The sequence below is a fragment of the Carcharodon carcharias genome, chromosome 21 (assembly GCF_017639515.1).
Source record: "Carcharodon carcharias isolate sCarCar2 chromosome 21, sCarCar2.pri, whole genome shotgun sequence".
In the NCBI taxonomy this organism is placed as follows: Eukaryota; Metazoa; Chordata; class Chondrichthyes; order Lamniformes; family Lamnidae; genus Carcharodon; species Carcharodon carcharias.
In genome coordinates this window covers 20998823-21019168 of record NC_054487.1, presented here as the reverse complement: position 1 = coordinate 21019168, position 20346 = coordinate 20998823, and the positions used below count along the sequence as shown (strand labels likewise).

Sequence of the window (20346 nt, the reverse complement as noted above, 5' to 3'; positions counted from 1 at the left end):
GCTACAATCAGCCTCAGCATCCTTGCCTTGGGAGATGAGCCCAAAATGGAACTTTATTTATTCTAAAGAATCCCGACAGGAACCAGCAAGTGCATTTGGGGCATTTGCATGGACATGGGCGGGACTGAAGGATCTTGGGTTTGGCCGTTTTAATTTAGCACAGACAGGCATTAAGCAAAGGGTTCTTCCTTGTCTACATGGCTGAGCACTCACTAGATGAGTGCCCCATTCACCTTCATTGGACATTTACCAAGGAAATGTTGCAGCTTCCATATCCTCATCCGAATGCTTATGTTAAAATAAGCTCAATGATACTTTTAATAAACCCTTACAGGTTCAGAATACTTGTGGAAGCTAGTACAACACATTGTTTTGAATTTATTGAACATAGGAGCAAGAGGAGGCTATTCAGTCCCTCAAGCTGTTTCTGTCATCATGGCTGATCTGAATCCTAACTCTATTATAACCTGCTTTTGTTCCATGTTCAATGATCCATTACCCTAACCACAGCAGAGCAAGTTGGTCCAGTGTTGTACATTAAGATCAGAGAAGAAGCTTGAGGCCCTGTTGTCCAAATGCTAAAAGAGCAGTTGTTTCTCCTTCAGGTTTACAGCATCCTCAAGTTTGTACTCAACCCCTGAGGGGAAAATAGCTGGGTATGGGGAGAGGTGGGGGGAAATAACAGATCATTCTGCAATGTATTACTAAGAGATTCCCTCTTGTATGCAGGTTCTACTGCTGTTTATTAATCATCTTATGATGTCGCTTGCTTTCAGATTAAGAGTTGGCATCTGGAGAACGGAAAACCTCTGTTCCAAATATCTGATGGCAACCTGGACCACACAACACACACAGCAGTGCTTGGGTCCCACAGTTCGCTGCTGACCGTGTCTTTTGGGGGCAAGCTATGTGTGTGGGACCAAGGCAAGGGCACTCTACAGAACACTCACTGTCTCCCTGGCCTAGGTATCTCAACCCCGACCTGCATCCTTCCACTGAGAAACCAGGAGAGAGTAGCAATCGGATTCGACGATGGAGTTGTGGCGATGGTATGGAAAATCAGTATTTGAGAGTTAATCCCCTGGCTCAATACTCTGTCAGTACTGTTAGCTTCAAACTGGTAGAACGTTGCCAGTCAGGCAGGAACGTCAATGGGCAAAGCACAGCTTCTCACCCCTCTTTTGAACTTCTACCCTCTTCGGAGAAACCTCCAGCCTAGATTTTTAACCAAAGGGCCTGGAAACAGCTAGTGATCAATCAAGGTCAGCTCACAATCAGGTGCTTTGGTGCATAGAATATGATGGCCAAGCAGGTGCTCAGACCTTGCCTGTTTAGCCTGAAATCCACGCTGCCCAAGGTCTTGCACATGGTCATTCTGGCCTGAGTGACATACGTGTGGCTAGTTTCTACCTGTGTCACTGTGCTCAATGCAGCTCATGCGTGAGGGATTTATGAGCGTTGCTGAAGCTAGTTAAAGGTCTGCAGCATCTATTTAATGGGGGGGCTGTTAAAGCTTGAACCAAGTGTAACGAATGTGAAGTGAAGTCTATTGCTGGGAATTTCCCTCAAGTAACACCTCACCCCAACCCCAGGGAAATTCACAGCGTGTGTAACCTGACGAGATACAGATCAAACAAGATGGCCTCTGTCTAGCAGATACCTATTTGGAAATTTGGTCTGGAGATGCAGCCTCCCTCCTATTTCTGAAACAGAGCACTATTAAAATGCAAGACTCCATTGTTGAAGATGGATTCCCACCTGCCAAGGTGATGGTTACAGCCCCAGTTTTTCAATTGGTGTTTGCATCTTACGAGATTCTGTGGTAACCATAGAAAAGTAACAGCACAGAGAGAGAACATTCAGCCCATCATGTCCTCCAGCCACTATACTCAGGGCTACCCATTAACCACGAGTGCCAGCAGGCTATCCAACTGTGGTGTGCATCATGGGGAGTGGGGCACTGGAGGGAGATTGGGGCAGTGGGGTACTCCATGGGGAGTGGGATTGATTTGATGGGGAACAAGATATACTGGTAGCGGAACCTCAAAATTTCAACCCTTATAGGAAACAACCTCCACTGGGCAGAGGCTGGACCCTGGCCCTTTCATAGTCAGGAAAAATTTCTACATCCAAAGGGCATTCTTGGATGGACAGAGCTGACCAATAGTCAGTCTGATATCATGATGGGGAAAGCTTTCGGGGTGGATGAGCCAAACGGCCTCCTTTGTTTTTGTCTTTATTTTGTGATTTCACAGCTAGTACTAGAACTTGTAAATACCTCCAAGCTGTCCAAGGATTCCATGGATTCCATTTCTAAGGAATTCCTTTTTCTTTTCAACAGGTTTCTCTGAATGGGAGTTGTGTCATGGCAAAAGTCAATGTATCAGTCACATTCCTGGTCACCTCAGAGGATGAAAAGTGTCTCGTGGCAGGTACTGACCCTCAGCAGAACCTTTCAAAGGACAGTTTTTCTATTTATTCCTTCATAGGATGTGGGCATTGCTGGCAAGGCCAACACTTGTTGCCCATCCCGAATTGCCCTTCAACTGAACGATTTGCGAGGCCACTTCAGAGTCAACCACATTGCTGTGGGTCTAGAGTCACATGTAGGCCAAACCAGGTAAAAATGGCAGATTTTCTTCGCTAAGAGGCATTTGTGGACCAGATGGCTTTTTATGAAAATAAGTGATAGTTGGTCATCATTACTGAGCTTTCAATCCCTGATTTTATGAATAGAATTTAAATTTCACCAGCTGCCATGATGGGATTTGAACCCATGTTTGCAGAGTGTGATCCTAAACTTCTAGATTACTAATCTGGTGACATTCTCCAAATACTTCACCTCCAACGTATTCCCCAAACAACCCTTAACTTTATAAAACTAAACTCCGTCTGTTCTATTATCTGTGAGGCATCTTCAGTACCTCTCACTCTCTCCTTGACAGGACACAAGAAAAGAGCATATAGATTTGTGTCTCCTTTTAATGCTGCAGTCTCTCTTTTTCTATCTCTCTCTCTCTCTCTATTGCAAACTTCCTTCCTTTGCATTGTTACATTGGTTAGTGCTTGGCTAAATATTGTCCTCTTGCTCCTTCCCAGCTCTACATATCATGATTACATAATTGAACAACAATTGCTAAACAATCCTGATTGCGCTAAGAATGATAACCAATTAAGATTATCAGTTGGGCTAGCAGTGTGGCTCACTTACACACGCTAGAAGCAACATATATTCACAGGGCCCTGTCCTTTACAGGCAGAAGGGGCGTGTTCACACATTATACCTTTTTCAACTAAACTAAAGCTTTGGGGACGGATATACCCTGGTTCATTCCCCATGGCAATGCTCTGACCAATCAGATTGGCCTGCCTGGTTTGAATTTGAAACAAATGTGTGGCAGTAAACAGTTAACTGTTCTCTGCTGCATTCCCCATGGCTACGTCTCGACCAATCAGAGTCCACATGCCAACCAGTCAGCACTCTCTTTTCATGCAGTATAAATTGTTGTTCCCTTTTCTGTTGGTTTATCATCTGTGGCTGCCCTGATAAGTGCAAGACAAAAAGCTTCGATAGCTTGTCTCTTTTTTCAGTAATGCTCAAGCATTCAATTTACTGAACAGTTTGCAATGATCCATTGGTCTCTTGAGCTCATATTGGTGCAGCTAATGACCATTAGCTGGCTCTGTACTTATTGCAATGTTGTTAGCCCCAACAATCTTTTACAATGACAGTCCTTCGCCATCCCCTGTGGGTGAGGGCTGTGCCAGTCATTCTTGGCATCTTCCTTGAAAGAGACAGCTATGGAAGAAGGGATACCATGGAATTCACAGCAAGAATGAAAGACCCCTGATCAGAGTCCAAATAGGGACTTTTTCTGTGTAAACCTTAGCATGGTATTGATATATTTTACTCTGCAACACTACATAAGCATTTAAAAACCAGCTTTGCTCATTTATTTTGATATAAATGTTACAAATTTCCATCATTTTTTTTTCTCAACCAGTTGGCAAGGTAAGGCTCAGGCTATTCAATACAAATACAAACATCTTTTATGGAATTTTGCAGCCTCGTCACAACGGGAGCAGGGCCAGGAATTGTGGCCGGGAATTGTGGTGAGCCGTTCAAAACTTCATTGACTTCAGCGGGTCCAGAAGATCCTGCCAGGGGGAGGGGCCATGAAATTCTGCCCCACAATGCTTTTTTAAATCTCTATGTGACTGGCAGAGTTTTTGTTAAAAAGGATTTAACAAGTACTTAAATTTTATTTTATTTTGGTCCCAGGCGTTTTCTGGAAGGCTGTGTTTGTTACCAGCGCCATGCATGTGCTTGTCTAGCGTTTCACACTAGGCAGGGTTTAGGGGCATGGGGCAAGAAGTGCGGATTTCTTTGGCTTTCTTTGGGTTTTAACGCCTGCCAGTGTGAACCCTCTTGTATAAAAGCAGGAAAGGGGAATAATAAATTACGCCTACCTGTGAATCCCCTCCCCCCGTGCACCCCCCACCCCCCAACATCGATCAGCCCCTACACCCACCAACTGTGCTCTTCCCTCTAGCCACAACATTAATCTCACTGCTCCTCAATTGCAGCCTTTCCCAGGGCCTTCCCCACCTGGGACATTTTTCCCAAGCAAGGAAGTGGTGCGGGGGGGGGGGAGGTGGTTTCGGGTGGGGTGGTGGAGGGTTTGTGTCCGTTTTTATAGGTTCTGGATCCCTGCCAGGTCATCCCACTGGCCCGTGTGCGATGTCATTGGGTCTACACACACGCGCTGACCAGTGCGATGTCATTGGGTCTACACACACGCGCTGACCAGTGCGATGTCATTGGGTCTACGCACACGCGCTGACCAGTGCGATGTCATTGGGTCTACGCACACGCGCTGACCAGTGCGATGTCATTGGGTCTACGCACACGCGCTGACCAGTGCGATGTCATTGGGTCTACGCACAGGCGCTGACCAGTGCGATGTCATTGGGTCTACGCACAGGCGCTGACCAGTGCGATGTCATTGGGTCTACGCACAGGCGCTGACCAGTGCGATGTCATTGGGTCTACGCACAGGCGCTGACCAGTGCGATGTCATTGGGTCTACGCACAGGCGCTGACCAGTGCGATGTCATTGGGTCTACGCACAGGCGCTGACCAGTGCGATGTCATTGGGTCTACGCACAGGCGCTGACCAGTGCGATGTCATTGGGTCTACGCACAGGCGCTGACCAGTGCGATGTCATTGGGTCTACGCACAGGCGCTGACCAGTGCGATGTCATTGGGTCTACGCACAGGCGCTGACCAGTGCGATGTCATTGGGTCTACGCACAGGCGCTGACCAGTGCGATGTCATTGGGTCTACGCACACGCTCTGACCAGTGCACACACAGTCACTAATTGGCGGCTAGCTTGCGTTGGCAGGGGACAGTTTTTCTGGAAAGTATTTCTTAGCCTGGTTGGGTCATTTTGAGGAGTCTGCCTGAAGCTTTTGGCACTGACCTACGTTGACTCCTAGTCCAACAACACCTCGATTTTAAAATGATCATTTTCCAGGGCCCTCCCCATCTTGGTAACCTCCAACAGCCCTTTAACTCTCCGAGATCTGTGCGCTCCTACAACACCAGTATCTTGTGTATCCCTGATTTTAATAGCTTCATCATTGGTGGCCGTGCTTTCACCTTTCTAGGCCCTAAGTTCTGGAATCCCCCCCCCAAACCTTTCTGCCTCTCTGCCTCTCAGTCCTCTTTTAAGGCCCTCCCTATTTTTTGACTGAAGCTTTGGTCACCTGCCCTAATATCTCTTCCTGTGGCTCAATGTCAATTTCTTTTTGATAATTGATCCTGTTAAATGCACCGTCTAAATGCAAATTATTATTGTTGTTGCAGTCACGGTCAGATAGTTTACAAGAAATGAAAGAGAAGGATGAGAAGCAATACATTGCACAGTATAACATAGCAAAGTATTTATTGTTTTTGCACTCAAATAGATAGTTAAGCTTAAAACTACTTTAAATCTATATTGTGTTAATGCAGCTTCTCCCTTAATCTTTTATTGGTTCCTTAGTTTGTCAGGGAATGAAAGGAAGACACTGCTGAATGTCACGGAGAGCTCTGTAGCCAATGGAGTACTTTTGAAGAGTAGTCACTGCTGTAATGTTGGAAAATCATTTTTCATACAGCAAGCTCCCACAAATGCAAATTAGATAAATAAACAGAAAATCTATTTTTTGTGATTTGGTCGAGGGATAAGTATTGACCAGGACACTGGGGAGAATTCCCCTGCTCTTTGAATAGTGCTGTGGGATGTTCCTGTCCCACGGAGGGGAGCCAAACTTCGGTCCAACACCCCATCCGAAAGAACGCACATCTTATAGTGCATTTAAAGCCTAAATCATCTTCTTATGATAGTGGAAATGTCACTGAGCTAGTAATTTAATAGGCCCAGGCTCATAATGTGGCAGCATGGGTTCAAATCTCACCATAGCAGCTGGTGCAGTTTAAGTTCAATTAATACAAATATGGAATTGAAAACTTGTCTTGGTGACCATGTAGGGCCCATCTGGTTCACTAATCTCTTTTAGGGAAGGAAATCTGCCACCCTTACCTGGTCTGGACTGCATGTGGCTCCAGGTCCACAGCAATGGGGTTGACTCTTAACTGCTCTCTGAAATGGCCTAGCAAGTCACTCAGTTCAAGGGCAATTAGGGATGGGTAACAAATGCTGGCCTTGTCAGTGCTGCCCACATCCCATGAAAGAACAAATTTTTAAAAATCAAGGAAGATTGTGTAAGGGCAGGTGATTAAACCAATAATCTGAAGCAAACTAAAGAGGCACATCATAAATTTACCCAGTTATCAAGACACATGAGAACACAACCTCAGTCTTGGAGAGAATTGTCACCTTTGGTAGCAATCAGAGATAACACCACCCACACCCCCATTAGCCCCCCAGCCTGCCCCCACCCCCCCCAACCCCCACCCCACAACCTACAAAAGTCATCTAAATTAAAAGACAATGAAAAAAACCTGAACGTCACAGAATGTCCAACCCAATAACTGGGTTACCATGCAAAATGCCAATTTAGAAAACTAGCAATAGCTAACAACTCAAAAACAAGTACTTACACTGAAAGGGCAGTGGGATCATTGGTTTGTAAGGTTAACTGTAGACTGTTTATTTACTTTATTTTCCAGTCTTTGAATGGACACTGAATATAGCCATTGTATTTTTAAGCCTAAAATAGAATAGACATTTGCTAGGGTTTATTGAAAGCAACTGGTAATTTGGAAATCTGGATAATTTGGAAAACATATTAATGTCATCGCATTCGCTGACTACTCAATGGCTGTCTTAGAGCCTCAATCACTTCAAATGATCACAGTGTGGATCTTAGATGTACAAGTAAGCTAAATAAAAAGAAAAGTGGATGATTGTTCAGAAACTAAGAGGGGGTACCCATGAAAGGCTTGTTCTGATAGACTCATCAATACAATGAGACCCAGTTGGAGAAACAAGGGGCAAATAAATAGGATTGTGAGTGATATTGGAGAAAATTACACAGCAACACCACTTGACAATGGCCTGAGTATCATGTGACAGATGCAGCCAGTAGGCTCTTGAGACTGGACATCACCTCAGTCATATGACCAACTGCCTCACACCTAGGCCCTGCTCGATGCTGGGTGCTCTGTAACTCTCATTGGAACAGCAATCAGTGATGCAGCCACTCAAGCCTATCCTGCCATTCTCTCAGGCCATGGCTAATCTGTACTACAACTTTATTTACTCAAATTTTATTTCTTATCCCTTAAGAGAAACAAAACCTATCAAGCTAGGGCATGGAAGCTCCTATAAACCCAGCGTTTACAGCCTTCTGGGGAAGAGGTTCCAGACATCTACTATCCTTTGTGTGATGAAGTGCTTCCTGATTTTGGTCCTGAATAGATTAGCTCTAATTTTGTTTATGCCCCCTTGTTCTTGACTTCTGCACCATGGAGGTTTTCAGGTTGCTAAGGGGAACGGATAGGGTAGATAGAGAGGAACTGTTTCCACTAGTTAGGGAGCCTAGGACTAAGAATTTGAAATTAGGAAATCACTTTTACACACAAAAGGATATTAGAGTTTGATTAACATAGGCAGCAGCTGATTCTAAGTCTCAAAGAGCAGAAGTGTTCTTTTTAGGACATTAAAATCACAACTTTAGTATTCTGATTGGGTATTTTTTTTAATTACAGGCTTTGGAAAGTATGTCCGAATTTTCAAATTAGATAGCAGCTCAATTCTGAAAACCCTGATGACAGACTTAGAACATGGTGGCAGAGTTCAGACTGCAGTGATCAGTAAGGATGGGAGATTACTGATCACAGGCTCCAACGACGAGACCATTCGGGTAAGATGGGAATGTTGGAATTGTCATCATAGAGCTTCAGCTTCATAATCCTACATTCTATAAATCTACTTTATTCGTTCTGCACTCTAGGTCCCTTGACCCAAAACCATTTTACCTCAAAACCTTGTCTGCTTTCAAGTATCTCCTGAAAATAAAAACTACCCCTTCAAAGACAACTGGGGATAGATGATGGCCATACCCAAATCCTGAAAGCACACCTTTAAAAAATAGTGGAGTCTCTTTGGCCCTCAGAGTGTTTATTCAAACAGCAAGGGCAGAATTTAACTGGTGGAGGGGTTTCCTGCCTTGTCACATGGAGACCCAGCAGTGAACACATTCCCCCTGATGCTGGCCGCCTCTCAGCCATTTAAGCTCCATAATCGGCTGGATGTGAGGCCTCCACTTCACGAAGCTGCCAGCCAATCTGACTGCTTCTCACCAAGAGCAGTGGCCAGAACTGGGACTACAGCCGCCCCCAGATTCTAAGTCCCAGAGTCCAGGACCACGTAAGTGTAGGGTGGTGAGGGCTCATGGCAGGGAGGGGAGGTGAGGTCTGTAGGGGAGGGACTGTGGAGAGGGGGCTGGGGGTCTTGATGGAGAAGCTGGGGTGGGGTGGGGGGTAAGAAGGGAGCATCTGGTGGGGGAGAGGAGCAGACCGTGGAGGTGTGCCCGATATAGAAAGAGGCCCCTTGAGGGAGGTGTCACCCCTTTCCCATCTGAGGCCTGAGCAGGGCTACCTACCAACCCCCACCCTGATCTCCTTTCTCCGGCCTCAAAATTGAGGCCCGGTGAGAAGTGGCCCTTAAGTGGACAATTATTGGCCACTTAAGAGCCTCAAAGGCAGGCAGACCACCCTAAACCTCGCTCACCATCCTTTCTCCCCATAAATTTGATGACAGGTCAGGTGGGCAGAAGGGTTCGGGAAGGCCACATGGGTAATTTAACAGGCTCTAGCCCCTTTCTGCCTGCAAACCCGCCAGTGAGAGACCATTAAATTCTGCACCAAGTCTCACAACCATGGTGGAATGGACACTAAGCTTGATGTACCTCCCTGCTTTGTAACCCCACTATTTAAAAAGGGAGGAAGAGAGAAAATAGAGAATTATAGACCAGTCAGCCTGACGTCAGTAGTGGGGAAAACTCTAGAGTCCATTATAAAAGATTTAATAGCTGAGCACTTGGAAAACAGTGGCAGAATCAAACAGAGTCAGCATGGATTTACAAAAGGGGAATCATGCTTGACAAATCTACTGACATTTTTGGAGAATGTAACTAGTAGGGTTGATGAGGGGGAGCCAGTGGATGTAGTTTATTTGGACTTTCAGAAAGAAGGCTTTCGACAAAGTCCCACATAAGAGATTAGCGTGTAAAATGAAAGTGCATGGGATTGGGGGTAGTGTATTGAGATGGATAGAAAACTTGGTTGGCAGACAGGAAACAAAGAGTAAGAATAAACAGGTCCCTTTCCAAATGGCAGGCAGTGACTAGTGGGGTATCGCAAGGATCGGTGCTGGGACCCCAGCTATTCACAATATCTATTAATGATTTAGATGAGGGAACTAAATGTAATATCTCCAAATTTGCAGACGACACAAAGCTGGGTGGGAGGGTGAGCTGAGAGGAGGATGGAGAGATGCTTCAGTGTGATTTGGACAAGCTGAGTGAGTGGGCAAATGCATGGCAAATGCAGTATAATGTGGATAAATGTGAGGTTATCCATTTTGGTAGCAAAAACAGGGAAGGCAGATTATTATCTGAATGGCTATATATTGAGAGAGGGGAATGTGTAACGAGACCTGGGTGTCCTTGTACACCAGTCACTGAAGGTAAGCATGCAGGCACAGCAGGCGGTAAAGAAGGCAAATGGTATGTTGGTCTTCATAGCCAGAGTTTTGGAATACAGGAGCAGGGATGTCTTGCTGCAATTGTACAGGGCCTTGATGAGACCACATCTGGAATATTGTGTGCAGTTTTAGCCTCCTTACCTGAGGAAGGATGTTCTTGCTATAGAGGGAGTGCAGCGAAGGTTTACCAGACTGATTTCTGGGATGGTGGGACTGACATATGAGGAGAGATTGAGACGGTTAAGGTTATATTCGCTGGAGTTCAGAAGAATGAGGGGGGGAATTTCATGGAATCCTATAAAATTCTAACAGGACTAGACAGGGTGGATGCAGGAAGGATGTTCCCGATGGTGGGGGAGTCCAGAACAGGGGTCACAGTCTGAGGATACGGGGTAGACCATTTAGGACTGAGATGAGGAGAAATTTCTTCATCCAGAGAGTGGTGAGCCTGTGGAATTTGTTACCACAGAAAGTAGTTGAGGCCAAACATTGTATGTTTTCAAGAAAGAGTTAGATATAGCTCTTGGGGTGAAAGGGATCAAAGGGTATGGGGAGAAAGCAGGAGCAGGCTATTGAGTTGGATGATTAGCCATGATCATAATGAATGGTGGAGCAGCCTCGAAGGGCTGAATGGCCTGCTCCTGCTCCTAGTTTCTATGTTTCTATGTTTCCTGATGGTGAGTCTCCCTTTCTAAAGTGGGCCCTGATGCTGAACTCCCTTTTTAAAAAAGAATCTTGATGGCGAGTCTCCCTCTGTAAAAACAGTGAGACTGCAGTGCCTACCCCACTTGGAGTGTAACACTGGACAGGGTGTAATATGGACATCAGACCCAAACCTGGCCAACTTCCAGCCAGCGGATTAGGCTGCAATTGGAGCTTGTCAACTCTCTATCACCTGGTTTACAAAATCGCACAAAGTCAAGATCTACCTGTTAGTATGGTCCACCAGACACACAGTCAACTAGTGAATTAGCCCGGGTCACACAACTAACTCCCAGCTCCAGAGTGCCACTCCCAGTCCTGATATCTTTAACTTGATGGTGTTGAAAGAAGCTAGAGAAATGAGGCATTAGAATTTTTAGGATGCATGTAGAGATTACTGAAGTGTGATGGAGTCTAATGACAGGGGACTCCCAGTTATATCCAGGCGTGGACCCCCTGAGCCAGTCTCTGCCTCCCCGCTTTGCAGATTATTGCCATGTGTTGAACAATGTGATCAGGAGGTTGTCTGGAACTCTGGCTGGGAGGAAAGGACTAGCTGGGAGGCTTGTAAACTGTGCAGCTAACCCCCATTTAATCCCTTGTTCTAGGTGTGGAGCTTATTAGACGACGTAAAGCTGACGGACTCAGTGGAAGGTATGGGAGCTCCCACCACCTCACTCTTGGTATCTGGAAACACCTTGATATCCGCATCACGCAGTGCCTACTACCTTAAGATTTGGAGCCTAGCCTACGATCGCCAGCACAAAACCATCACACCTTTCCATAACCGCACTACAATCACCGGCTTGTCACAAGATGGGAAATTAGTGTGCTTCCCCAAAACTGGGGACTGGGAGAAAATAGTCATCTGGAATCCTGAAGAAGGTGAGGGCTGAAATTATTCAGGCCACTAGATATTATTGAACATAATTTGCCTGGTAAAAAGTTAACAGCTAAAGAAGCCACCCCCTACACTGACCCCTCTCCACCCGAGAGTACGTGTGCATGGATGAAGTATCAAAGTAGAATGACATCCTATGTGACTCGGGCAGTGGTAAACTCATCCTCCTGGCCCTTTGCAATCTGTCTGCAGCCTTTGATACAGTTGTCCACACAATCTTTCTCCAATACTTCTCCATTGTCCAGTTGAGGGGAGAAGGTATCACAGTGGTATTGTCACTGGACTAGTATTCCAGAGACCCAGGGTAATGCTCTGGGAGCCTGGGTTTGAATCCCACCATGGCGGATGGTGAAATTTGAATTCAATAAAAATCTGGACTTAAAAGTCTAATGATGACTACAATGAACAAAGCCATTGTTGATTGTCTAAAAACCCATCTGTTTCACTAATGCCCTTTAGGGAAGGAAATCTGCTGTCCCTTACTCTGACCTACTTGTGACTCCAAACCCACAGCAATGTGGTTAACTCTTAAATGCCAATGGGCAATAAATACTGGCCAAGCCAGTGATGCCCACATCCCATGAATGAATTTTTTTAAAAGTTGTGTGGGTCTGAACTTTCCGTCTCGTTCTAGCCTTATCAAAGTAGTCATAGCCAGAGAATCACTTGCTCTGACTTCTGTTCTGACTCTGTACAGTTACCTCTGGTGTTTCCCCTCCTTAGCCTTGACCTCTCCCCTATTTCTCACCTGCATGCTGTCCCTTGGCAACATCACCAAAAGCACTGCGTCAGTTTTCACATGTATACTGTCTACATCACCAGCACCTCTCTTGAATCTTCCACCATCTCTAAATGTTCTAATTGCTTGTACATCATACAGTACTGAATGAGCAGAAAATATTCAATTAAATATTGGGATGACTGATTGTCTTCGATCGCTGTCACAAACTCTGTGTCCTAGACACCCACTCTTTCCCTCTCCCTCGCAACTTGTACAAGACATTTTGCAACCTTGGTATCATATTTGACTCAAAGATGAGCTTCTAACTATGCATCTGTCCCATCAGTATTTCCACTTACAAAGCATCACCCGACTCTGCCCCACCTCAGCTTCACCTGCTGCTGAAACCCTCATCTATGCCTCCTTACCCCTAGACTTGACTATACCAATACACTCCTGACCAGCCTCCCATCTTACACCCTCTGTAAACTTGAGGTCTTCAAAACTGTGCTGCCTATGTCCTAACTCGCACCAAGTTCTGTTCATTCATCACCCCTGCCCTCACTGACTTACATTGGCTGCCGGTTAAGCAACACCAATTCTCACCCTTGTTTCCAAATCCCTATCCCCATCCCTCCCTATCTCTGTAACCTCTTCAGCTCTACAACCCACTGAGATAACTACACTCCTCCAATTCTGGTGTCTTGTTCAATCCTGATTTGAGTTACTCCATCGTTGTACCTTTAGCTGCCCAGACCCTATGCTCTGGAATTCCCTCATTAAACCTCTCCTTCCTCCTTTAAGACAATCCCTAAAATTTACCTCCTTGACCAAGCTATTGGTCATCAGCTCTTAGCTCATCTTATGAGGCTCAGTGTCAAATTTTATTTAACAAGGTTTCTGCAAAGTGCCCTGGGATGTTTTACTATGCTAAAGGTGCTATATAAATATAAGTTGTTGTTGTAGACAAGCTATCCAACATACATTTCAACCAGTGATTAAATGCAGTGTTTTAGTTCTCAAGAAGGTCCTGCTGACAGCAATAGGGCAGATATCCTCAATTTGTACTTGGGTATCAACCAGAAATTCAGTGAAGTCCTCAATTAACAAGCCAGGATGACTGGAGATGCAACAATGTCTTTTCATCCACAGAGGGGTGTGCCTGACCCACATGGGACAGAATTTTACATCCCGCGGAGGGAGGGCGCGTGCCTGACCCGATTGGGAGTAAAATAGTGCACGATGATGTCGGGCGAGCGATATTTCACTTGACGGGTACGTGCAGGAGCCAGAGTGGAAGCCGCCATTAATGAAACAGCCACTTAAGGCCCTTAAGAGTCCAATTGACTGCGATTTTACGTTGCCCAGGTGATTTCCAGTTGGGGCAGGCGGCCGGCTGACATTTTCACAAACCTCATCCATGGGCAGGATAAAAAGGGCCAGCAGCATTGCCGTTGTGAGCAGTGAGGCGTTATGGAGATAATTTGCTGCTGGTTGCTTATTGGTACTTCATCCCTGCTCAGGGCTTCATTCTTTGAATTTCCAGGCTTTATTTCAGGACTCATTACTGTCTGCAAGGCCCTCGGAGGATTCAGGCCATATGGACTCTTCCAGGTATCAGACAGCCTTCCCTTACCCTGGGAATAGGGATTGTGGTCTCCGCTGGAGACACCTCCTCTGACGAAGAAGAGAGGGGCAGAAGGGAGAGGAGGCCAGGTGTCCCAATGCAGCTTCCAGGGGAGGGACCTGTGGGAGGGGCGGTGCAGGCACAAGGGGTGCAGGGCCAGCAGGAAGTCTGAGGCGAAAGGGGCCGCAGAAGACGCCACTATCCTGCTGCCAAGGTTTACAGCTGGCGATGCAGCTACCTCAATATGTCTGAGGTGCAATGTCAAAGGAGGCTCCACCTCTCCAGGGAGAGTGTCACCTCCATCTGCCAGATGATTGGGCCTGAGATCAGCTCCAACTGTATGGGTGGACACCCCATGCCAGTGTCTCTGAAGGTCACAGTGGCCCTCAACTTCTACGTATCCAGTTCTTTCCATGGGTCAGTGGGGGATCTTTGTGGAGTCTCCCAATCAGCTGTCCACAGTTGCATCAAGCTGGTGACAGAAGCTGGGTTCAGGTGGGTACTGACCTTTATTCTTTACCGTATGGATGAGGCCAGCCAGACACAGTGAGCCAGAGGTTTCACAGCCATTGCTGGCTTCCCCCGTGTCCAGGGTGCTATAGACTGTACACATGTGGCCATCAAGACACCAGCAGGTGAGCCCAGTGCCTTCATCAACAGGAAGGGCTTCCACTCCATGAACGTGCAGATAGTGTGTGATCACAGGATGCTGATTCTACAAGTCTGTGCAAGGTACCCATGCAGCTCCCACAACGCCTACATCCTCAGACACTCCCAGGTGCCGGGGCTCTTCAGTGCTCCAGCCCGGCTGGATGGTTGGCTGCTGGGTGACAAGGGCTATCCCTTGAAAAAGTGGCTCATGACACCTCTCCACCACCCAATAACAGAGGCCGAACTGCAGTACAATAGGAGCCAGGGCTCCACAAGGGCTGTGGTGAAGACAACCATTGGTCTTCTCAAGATGCGCTTCCAATGCCTGGACCATTCAGGAGGAGCACTGCAATAACCCCCAGAGCGGGTGTCACTGATAGCGGTTGCATGCTGTGCTCTCCACAATCTGGCACTGACAAGGGGGCATCCACTGGAGGAAGAGGATGTTGATGAGGCTGCACAGGCCACAGATGTTGAGTCCAGTAGCGAGTTAGAAGAGGAGCATGGTGAGGAGAACGCTGAGGGTGAGGAATCAAACCTCAGTACCCTCCAGGGAGGCAGGGACACCTGGGATGCCTTGATCCAATGCTCCTTCAGCTAGGCTGCCAAAGATCAGCTTCAAACACATGCCAGGGCTGCCGCCTCCATCCCGGATGTCTGAAAGGACACTTTTATTTGAACCCAAAGAACACTCAGTGCCTGTGCAATAAAGTTCAGAGCCACTTACATCCAGCATCACATACTGGTGTTCCCCGCAAAAATGAAATAAAAAAGTGAAGCATACTCAGACAATGATGATTAAAAACACAATTTATGTCACCCTGATAGCTCAATAATCTTAACAGAAACGTTTCTGGTATTCAACATCAGACCAGTATACATAAAATAAACAAAAATGATCATAAAATCACCCGTAACCTGTCCCTCTTGTGCTCATGGTGCCTTTAACTTACATTTGTGGGTGCTACGTCTAGGTTCTCCCCCTCGCTGGCAGCAGCATTGGAGACTGCTGCTGACTCTGCTGTCCTGTTGGCCTTGATGACCTTGGCGCGCGTCCTCTGGCTCGTGGAGCCTGTGCTGGCCCCATCTGGGAGGGAGTGCCAGTGCCACAGCTGGCACCTCCCCAGTTGCCGCAATCTCATCAGATTCCACGGTCACTGACAGAGGGACGGAGGAGCTGCTGCCTTTATCCAGAGTGTCCTGAGAGGAGCCCACAGCGATGACAGGCAGCTCATGTGCCAACATGAGGTCGCTCTGGACCTCCTTGATCACCATTGATGGACGGGCACCTAGCTGGAATACTGGGTGCCTCATCCATCTCCCACACTGACACTGACCACTTGAGGTCTTTGCCTGTGTGAGGATTTGCAGGTCCGAGCACAACCTCAGGAACCCCTGGAGCTGCCTCTCCATGAGTGTCACCACTCCCTCATTGGAGGAGAGAGTGCACTCAGCGATGAGGGTCAACTCCGCATGGACTCCTCCACAATGGAGACCATGGCACAAAAACCCTCATGTATCTCCATCAGATCCTCCCGCACATCCCGCTGGACATCCAGAATCTGCTGCCTAATGGATGACTCCAGAGGCTCATCATCTGCGTTCGACTGAGCATCGTCCCCGTCCCCAGCAGTCCCCCAACTGCCGGCGCTCTGGACACTCTCTGCCTCCGCCTGCACCTCAAACAAGTGTGAAGTGTCCTCACCAATGTGCACCGACATTCTAGCTGCCGATCTAGTGCCAGGTGCCAGGCCAATCTGCACTGTGCCTCCTTCAGAGAGGGTGTGAAGCAGGTGCGAATGACGCCTGGTGGTCCTCCAGTATCAGGGGTGGCCCTTCAGAGTGCGGAGAGCGACTGCCTGCTGGGGAACCTAAAAAGCGAGAACAAGGACATGTCATTAGTTAAAGTCATCACCCTGTTACTGTGCATGCCAGGTACCCTGGTGAGACAATGGAGATGGGCATCATGGTGCCATCATCGTCCAATGATCAATGGGGACTCCAGGTTCGAGGCTCCCATCAATGAAGAGACTACACTAGGATGGTTGCACAAGCTGAAATTCTCACCTCTGTGCACTGCACTCTTACCTTCGCCTGGCAACCCCACCTCTCCACACCTGGCTGCACGTGGGGCCAGCTGGCTCTCAAGCTCTAGAGCATCTTGCTCGTACCTTGACAGGATTAGGAGGCTAACATATTGTTATGGGCTGTCTTCTCCTGAAACAACAGAGTATTGATTAATCTACTCTCTACCTGCAGCATCATTGCAGCCTGGCCAACCCCAGCTGAGGAGCACCTGGCCACCTGGCAGGGCACATCCGAGTCGTGGCCCTCTCAGTCCAAGAAGCCAGCGCTCACCCCTTTGGCCAGCTCCAGCGTGATTGGTACTCAGACTCCAGCACCCCTGAACTCCACAGGGGTTGGGAAGGTGGGGGGAGGGGGGGGTGCATGGGGGGGCGGGACAGCCTCACCTTAACATTTCTGCACTCTAACCTATGCCAACACAGTACGCACTTTCCTGAGCACAGAGCACATTGTACCTGGCGACCAAACAGGTCCCCGACCCTGCTCCTCCCTCCCCGGCCAGTGCCGTAATTGGCCCGCCAATTACGCGAGACCACAGCTGGAACACTGTGTGCAATTTTGGTCTCCTTATCTGAGGAAGCATGTTCTTGCTATAGAGGGAGTGCAGCGAAGGTTTACCCAAATGATTCCTGGGATGGTGGGACTGACATATGAGGAGAGATTCAGTCGGTTAGGATTATATTCGCTGGAGTTCAGAAGAATGAGGGGGGATCTCATAGAAAACTATAAATTTCTAACAGGACTAGACAGGGTAGATGCAGGAAGGATGTTCCCGATGGTGGGGGAGTCCAGAACCAGGGGTCACAGTCTGAGGATATGGGATAGACCATTTAGGACTGAGATGAGGAGAAATTTCTTCACCCTGAGTGTGGTGAGCCTGAACACAGAAAGTAGTTGAGGCCAAAACATTGTATGTTTTTAAGAAGGAGTTAGATATAGTTCTTGGGGCAAAAGGATATGGGGAGAAAGCAGGAGCAGGCTATTGAGTTGGATGATCAGCCATGATCATATTGAATGGCGGAGCAGGCTTGAAGGGCCGAATGGCCTACTCCTGCTCCTAGTTTCTATGTTTCTATGTTTCTAACACATTAGGTGGGCAGAGACTGAAATCAGAAGCCTACCCAACATATTTAAATAAACAAGTAAGGGTCAATCGAGCTTGTCTGACGGGAGTGGCAGGACGCGCTTCTTTTAATTTTTAAAAGGGTAGGGAGGAAGGGGGCTACCATCTTCAGGGATACCCTGTGCACATGAAGGGGCAGCCCCCCTAAGATAGAACCCCCTTTCTTCCTACCCGCCTGCTCTCCAAAGCCCATCACCTCCATCTCCCCAGCCCTCCAAAGCTGGACAAACCCTCCCCGTCCAATACCCTGGACTTATTTTGCTCTGGGGTCTGGCAGCGTCCACTACAGAGCTCTTGGCACTGCCAGGACTGCTGGAGCTACTCGCAAATTGGATTGACTGGCAGCTCCACAGGGCTGGAGTTCCTCCCCAGCGAGGGGCAGAAGTCCCATTGTGAGCCAATTTAGGCTGCCGGCAGTGCATTATGGCTGCAGGAGGGGCTGGCATGGAATTAGCCTTCACCCCCACCCCCAACCCCCACCCCCCTCTAAAATGCAGCCCTTTGAGTGGGGTAAATTATAGACAGTGATGGGGTTGGAGTGGTTATACACAGTGATCAGGGCGTTTGTGGACGGTGATGAGAGTGGCCGTGTTTCTCTCTAGTTAGAGAGGAGTGCGGGTGCCACAAGGAAAGTTATGGCCTTGGCTGCCCCCATTCCCCAACCAGCCAGGAAACCCTTGTAACAGCCCTCCCCCCTCCCGAACTTACCTTGTGCTGCCATTCACCATGTTGTAGGGGTAAGCCGCTTCTCATTCCATCCATGGCCCTGCCCAGATGACACTCAGTGCCCGAGTTGGGCAATCAGCGACATTCAGAAAGGCTGGAGGGTTAAAATCCAACTAATACCCTCAGGCAGGAATACCAAAATAATCAGTTAATGTCTGTGGAGGGGTGGGAAACCAGCCAAAGGGAATCTGAGTGAAAGCAAGTGGATTAATTCTGAGCTGTCTCCCTGCAGGTGTGATGCTTCATACGCTCGATGTTGGCTCTCAGATTTTGTGCCTGGCAGTCGTTCAGCTGAAGGAGTTACTCATTTGTGGCCTGAGGTCCGGCTCGTTGCTGGTCTTCTGCATGGCAACATGGCAGAGGCTGGTGTGCCACCTCCTGCCCAGGCAGTGGGAAGCCGCGCAACGTGTCGCTGTTAGCAGGAGTGAGGAGAAGCTGGCGGTGGCCTACAGCAGCTCCATCATTGTGTACGAGCTGCATAGTGCAGAGTCCGACCCGGTGCTGGGCGAGGTCCTGGTCACGTTCCATGTGCCGCCTCAGTTTACATTGTCCAGTCTCGCCGTCCTTTCGGATTGCAGTGTGCTTCTCGGCATGGTCACTGGGGAGCTGCACCTCTACCCTGCTGGTAGTTTATCACCAACTGTCCTGGAGCCTCATGACAGCACAGTAACCTGCCTGGAAACCAGTCACAATGAACTGTACGCCTTAAGTGGATGCCAGGGACCAATCCAGAGAATATGGAATCTCTCTGTGCGGAGATGGGACCATGAGATGTCCTACAAGGTAAGAGTCAACTGGCTCATGACCAACTATACAGTTACAGAACAGTGTAGAAGGAGGCCATTTGACCCCTTTTGCCTGTGTTGACTCTTCAGGAAAGTTATCCAATTATCCTGAATCCTCACCTCTTTCGCCATCAGCCATCAAATCTTTTCTTCTCAAGTATTTAACCAATTCAATTTTGAAAGTTACCATTGAATCTGCTTCCACCACCCTATAATGGAATGCTTTCTAGATCATAACATCTCTATAGAAAGAAAAATGAAACTCCTTGCCTTTATAAAGCGTCTTTCCAAAGGACATCCCAAAACACCGTACAGCCACTGAAGTACTTTTTGAAGCATAGTCAGTGTTGTGATGCAACAGCCCATTTGCACACAGCAAGATCCCAGCAATGTTAAGAAGACCAGATCATCTGTCTTGGAGATGTTGGTTGAAGGATACTGTAGAGAACTCCCTTGATCTTCTTTGATCAGGGCTTTGCGATTTTTTTACATCCCCTGAGTAGAGAAGATCGAACCTCAGTTCAATAACTCATCCATAATCTTCCAATCCTCCTTAGTTATGGGGGTGATGTCATGGGGAGAATTGCAAATGTTACACCCTTGTTCAAAAAGGCTGTAAGAATAAACCTAGCAACTACAGGCCAGTCAGTTTGGGAAAGCCTAGAGAAATAATGGGTGGGATTCTCTCCAAATTTTCCCATCCCATCCATGATGATGTCCACCAGTGTCGTGGCTGGAAAATCCCAGCTAATAATCTGCAAAAAAAATTAAGCCACTCGGATAATTCCAGTTAAAGGAGGCCCAG

General features: G+C 47.6%; 1 protein-coding gene across 1 annotated transcript in view; it reads left to right on the top strand.

Moving 5' to 3' along the window:
- The window catches only part of nwd1 (NACHT and WD repeat domain containing 1), an 81796-nt gene that overhangs the window by 53451 nt on the left and 7999 nt on the right, over positions 1 to 20346 (top strand). The window contains exons 13-17 of the mRNA XM_041215635.1: positions 777 to 1049; positions 2342 to 2432; positions 8222 to 8376; positions 11531 to 11807; positions 18989 to 19539. Of these exons, the coding sequence (XP_041071569.1) occupies positions 777 to 1049; positions 2342 to 2432; positions 8222 to 8376; positions 11531 to 11807; positions 18989 to 19539 (1347 nt within the window). The remainder of the gene's footprint in view (positions 1 to 776; positions 1050 to 2341; positions 2433 to 8221; positions 8377 to 11530; positions 11808 to 18988; positions 19540 to 20346) is intronic.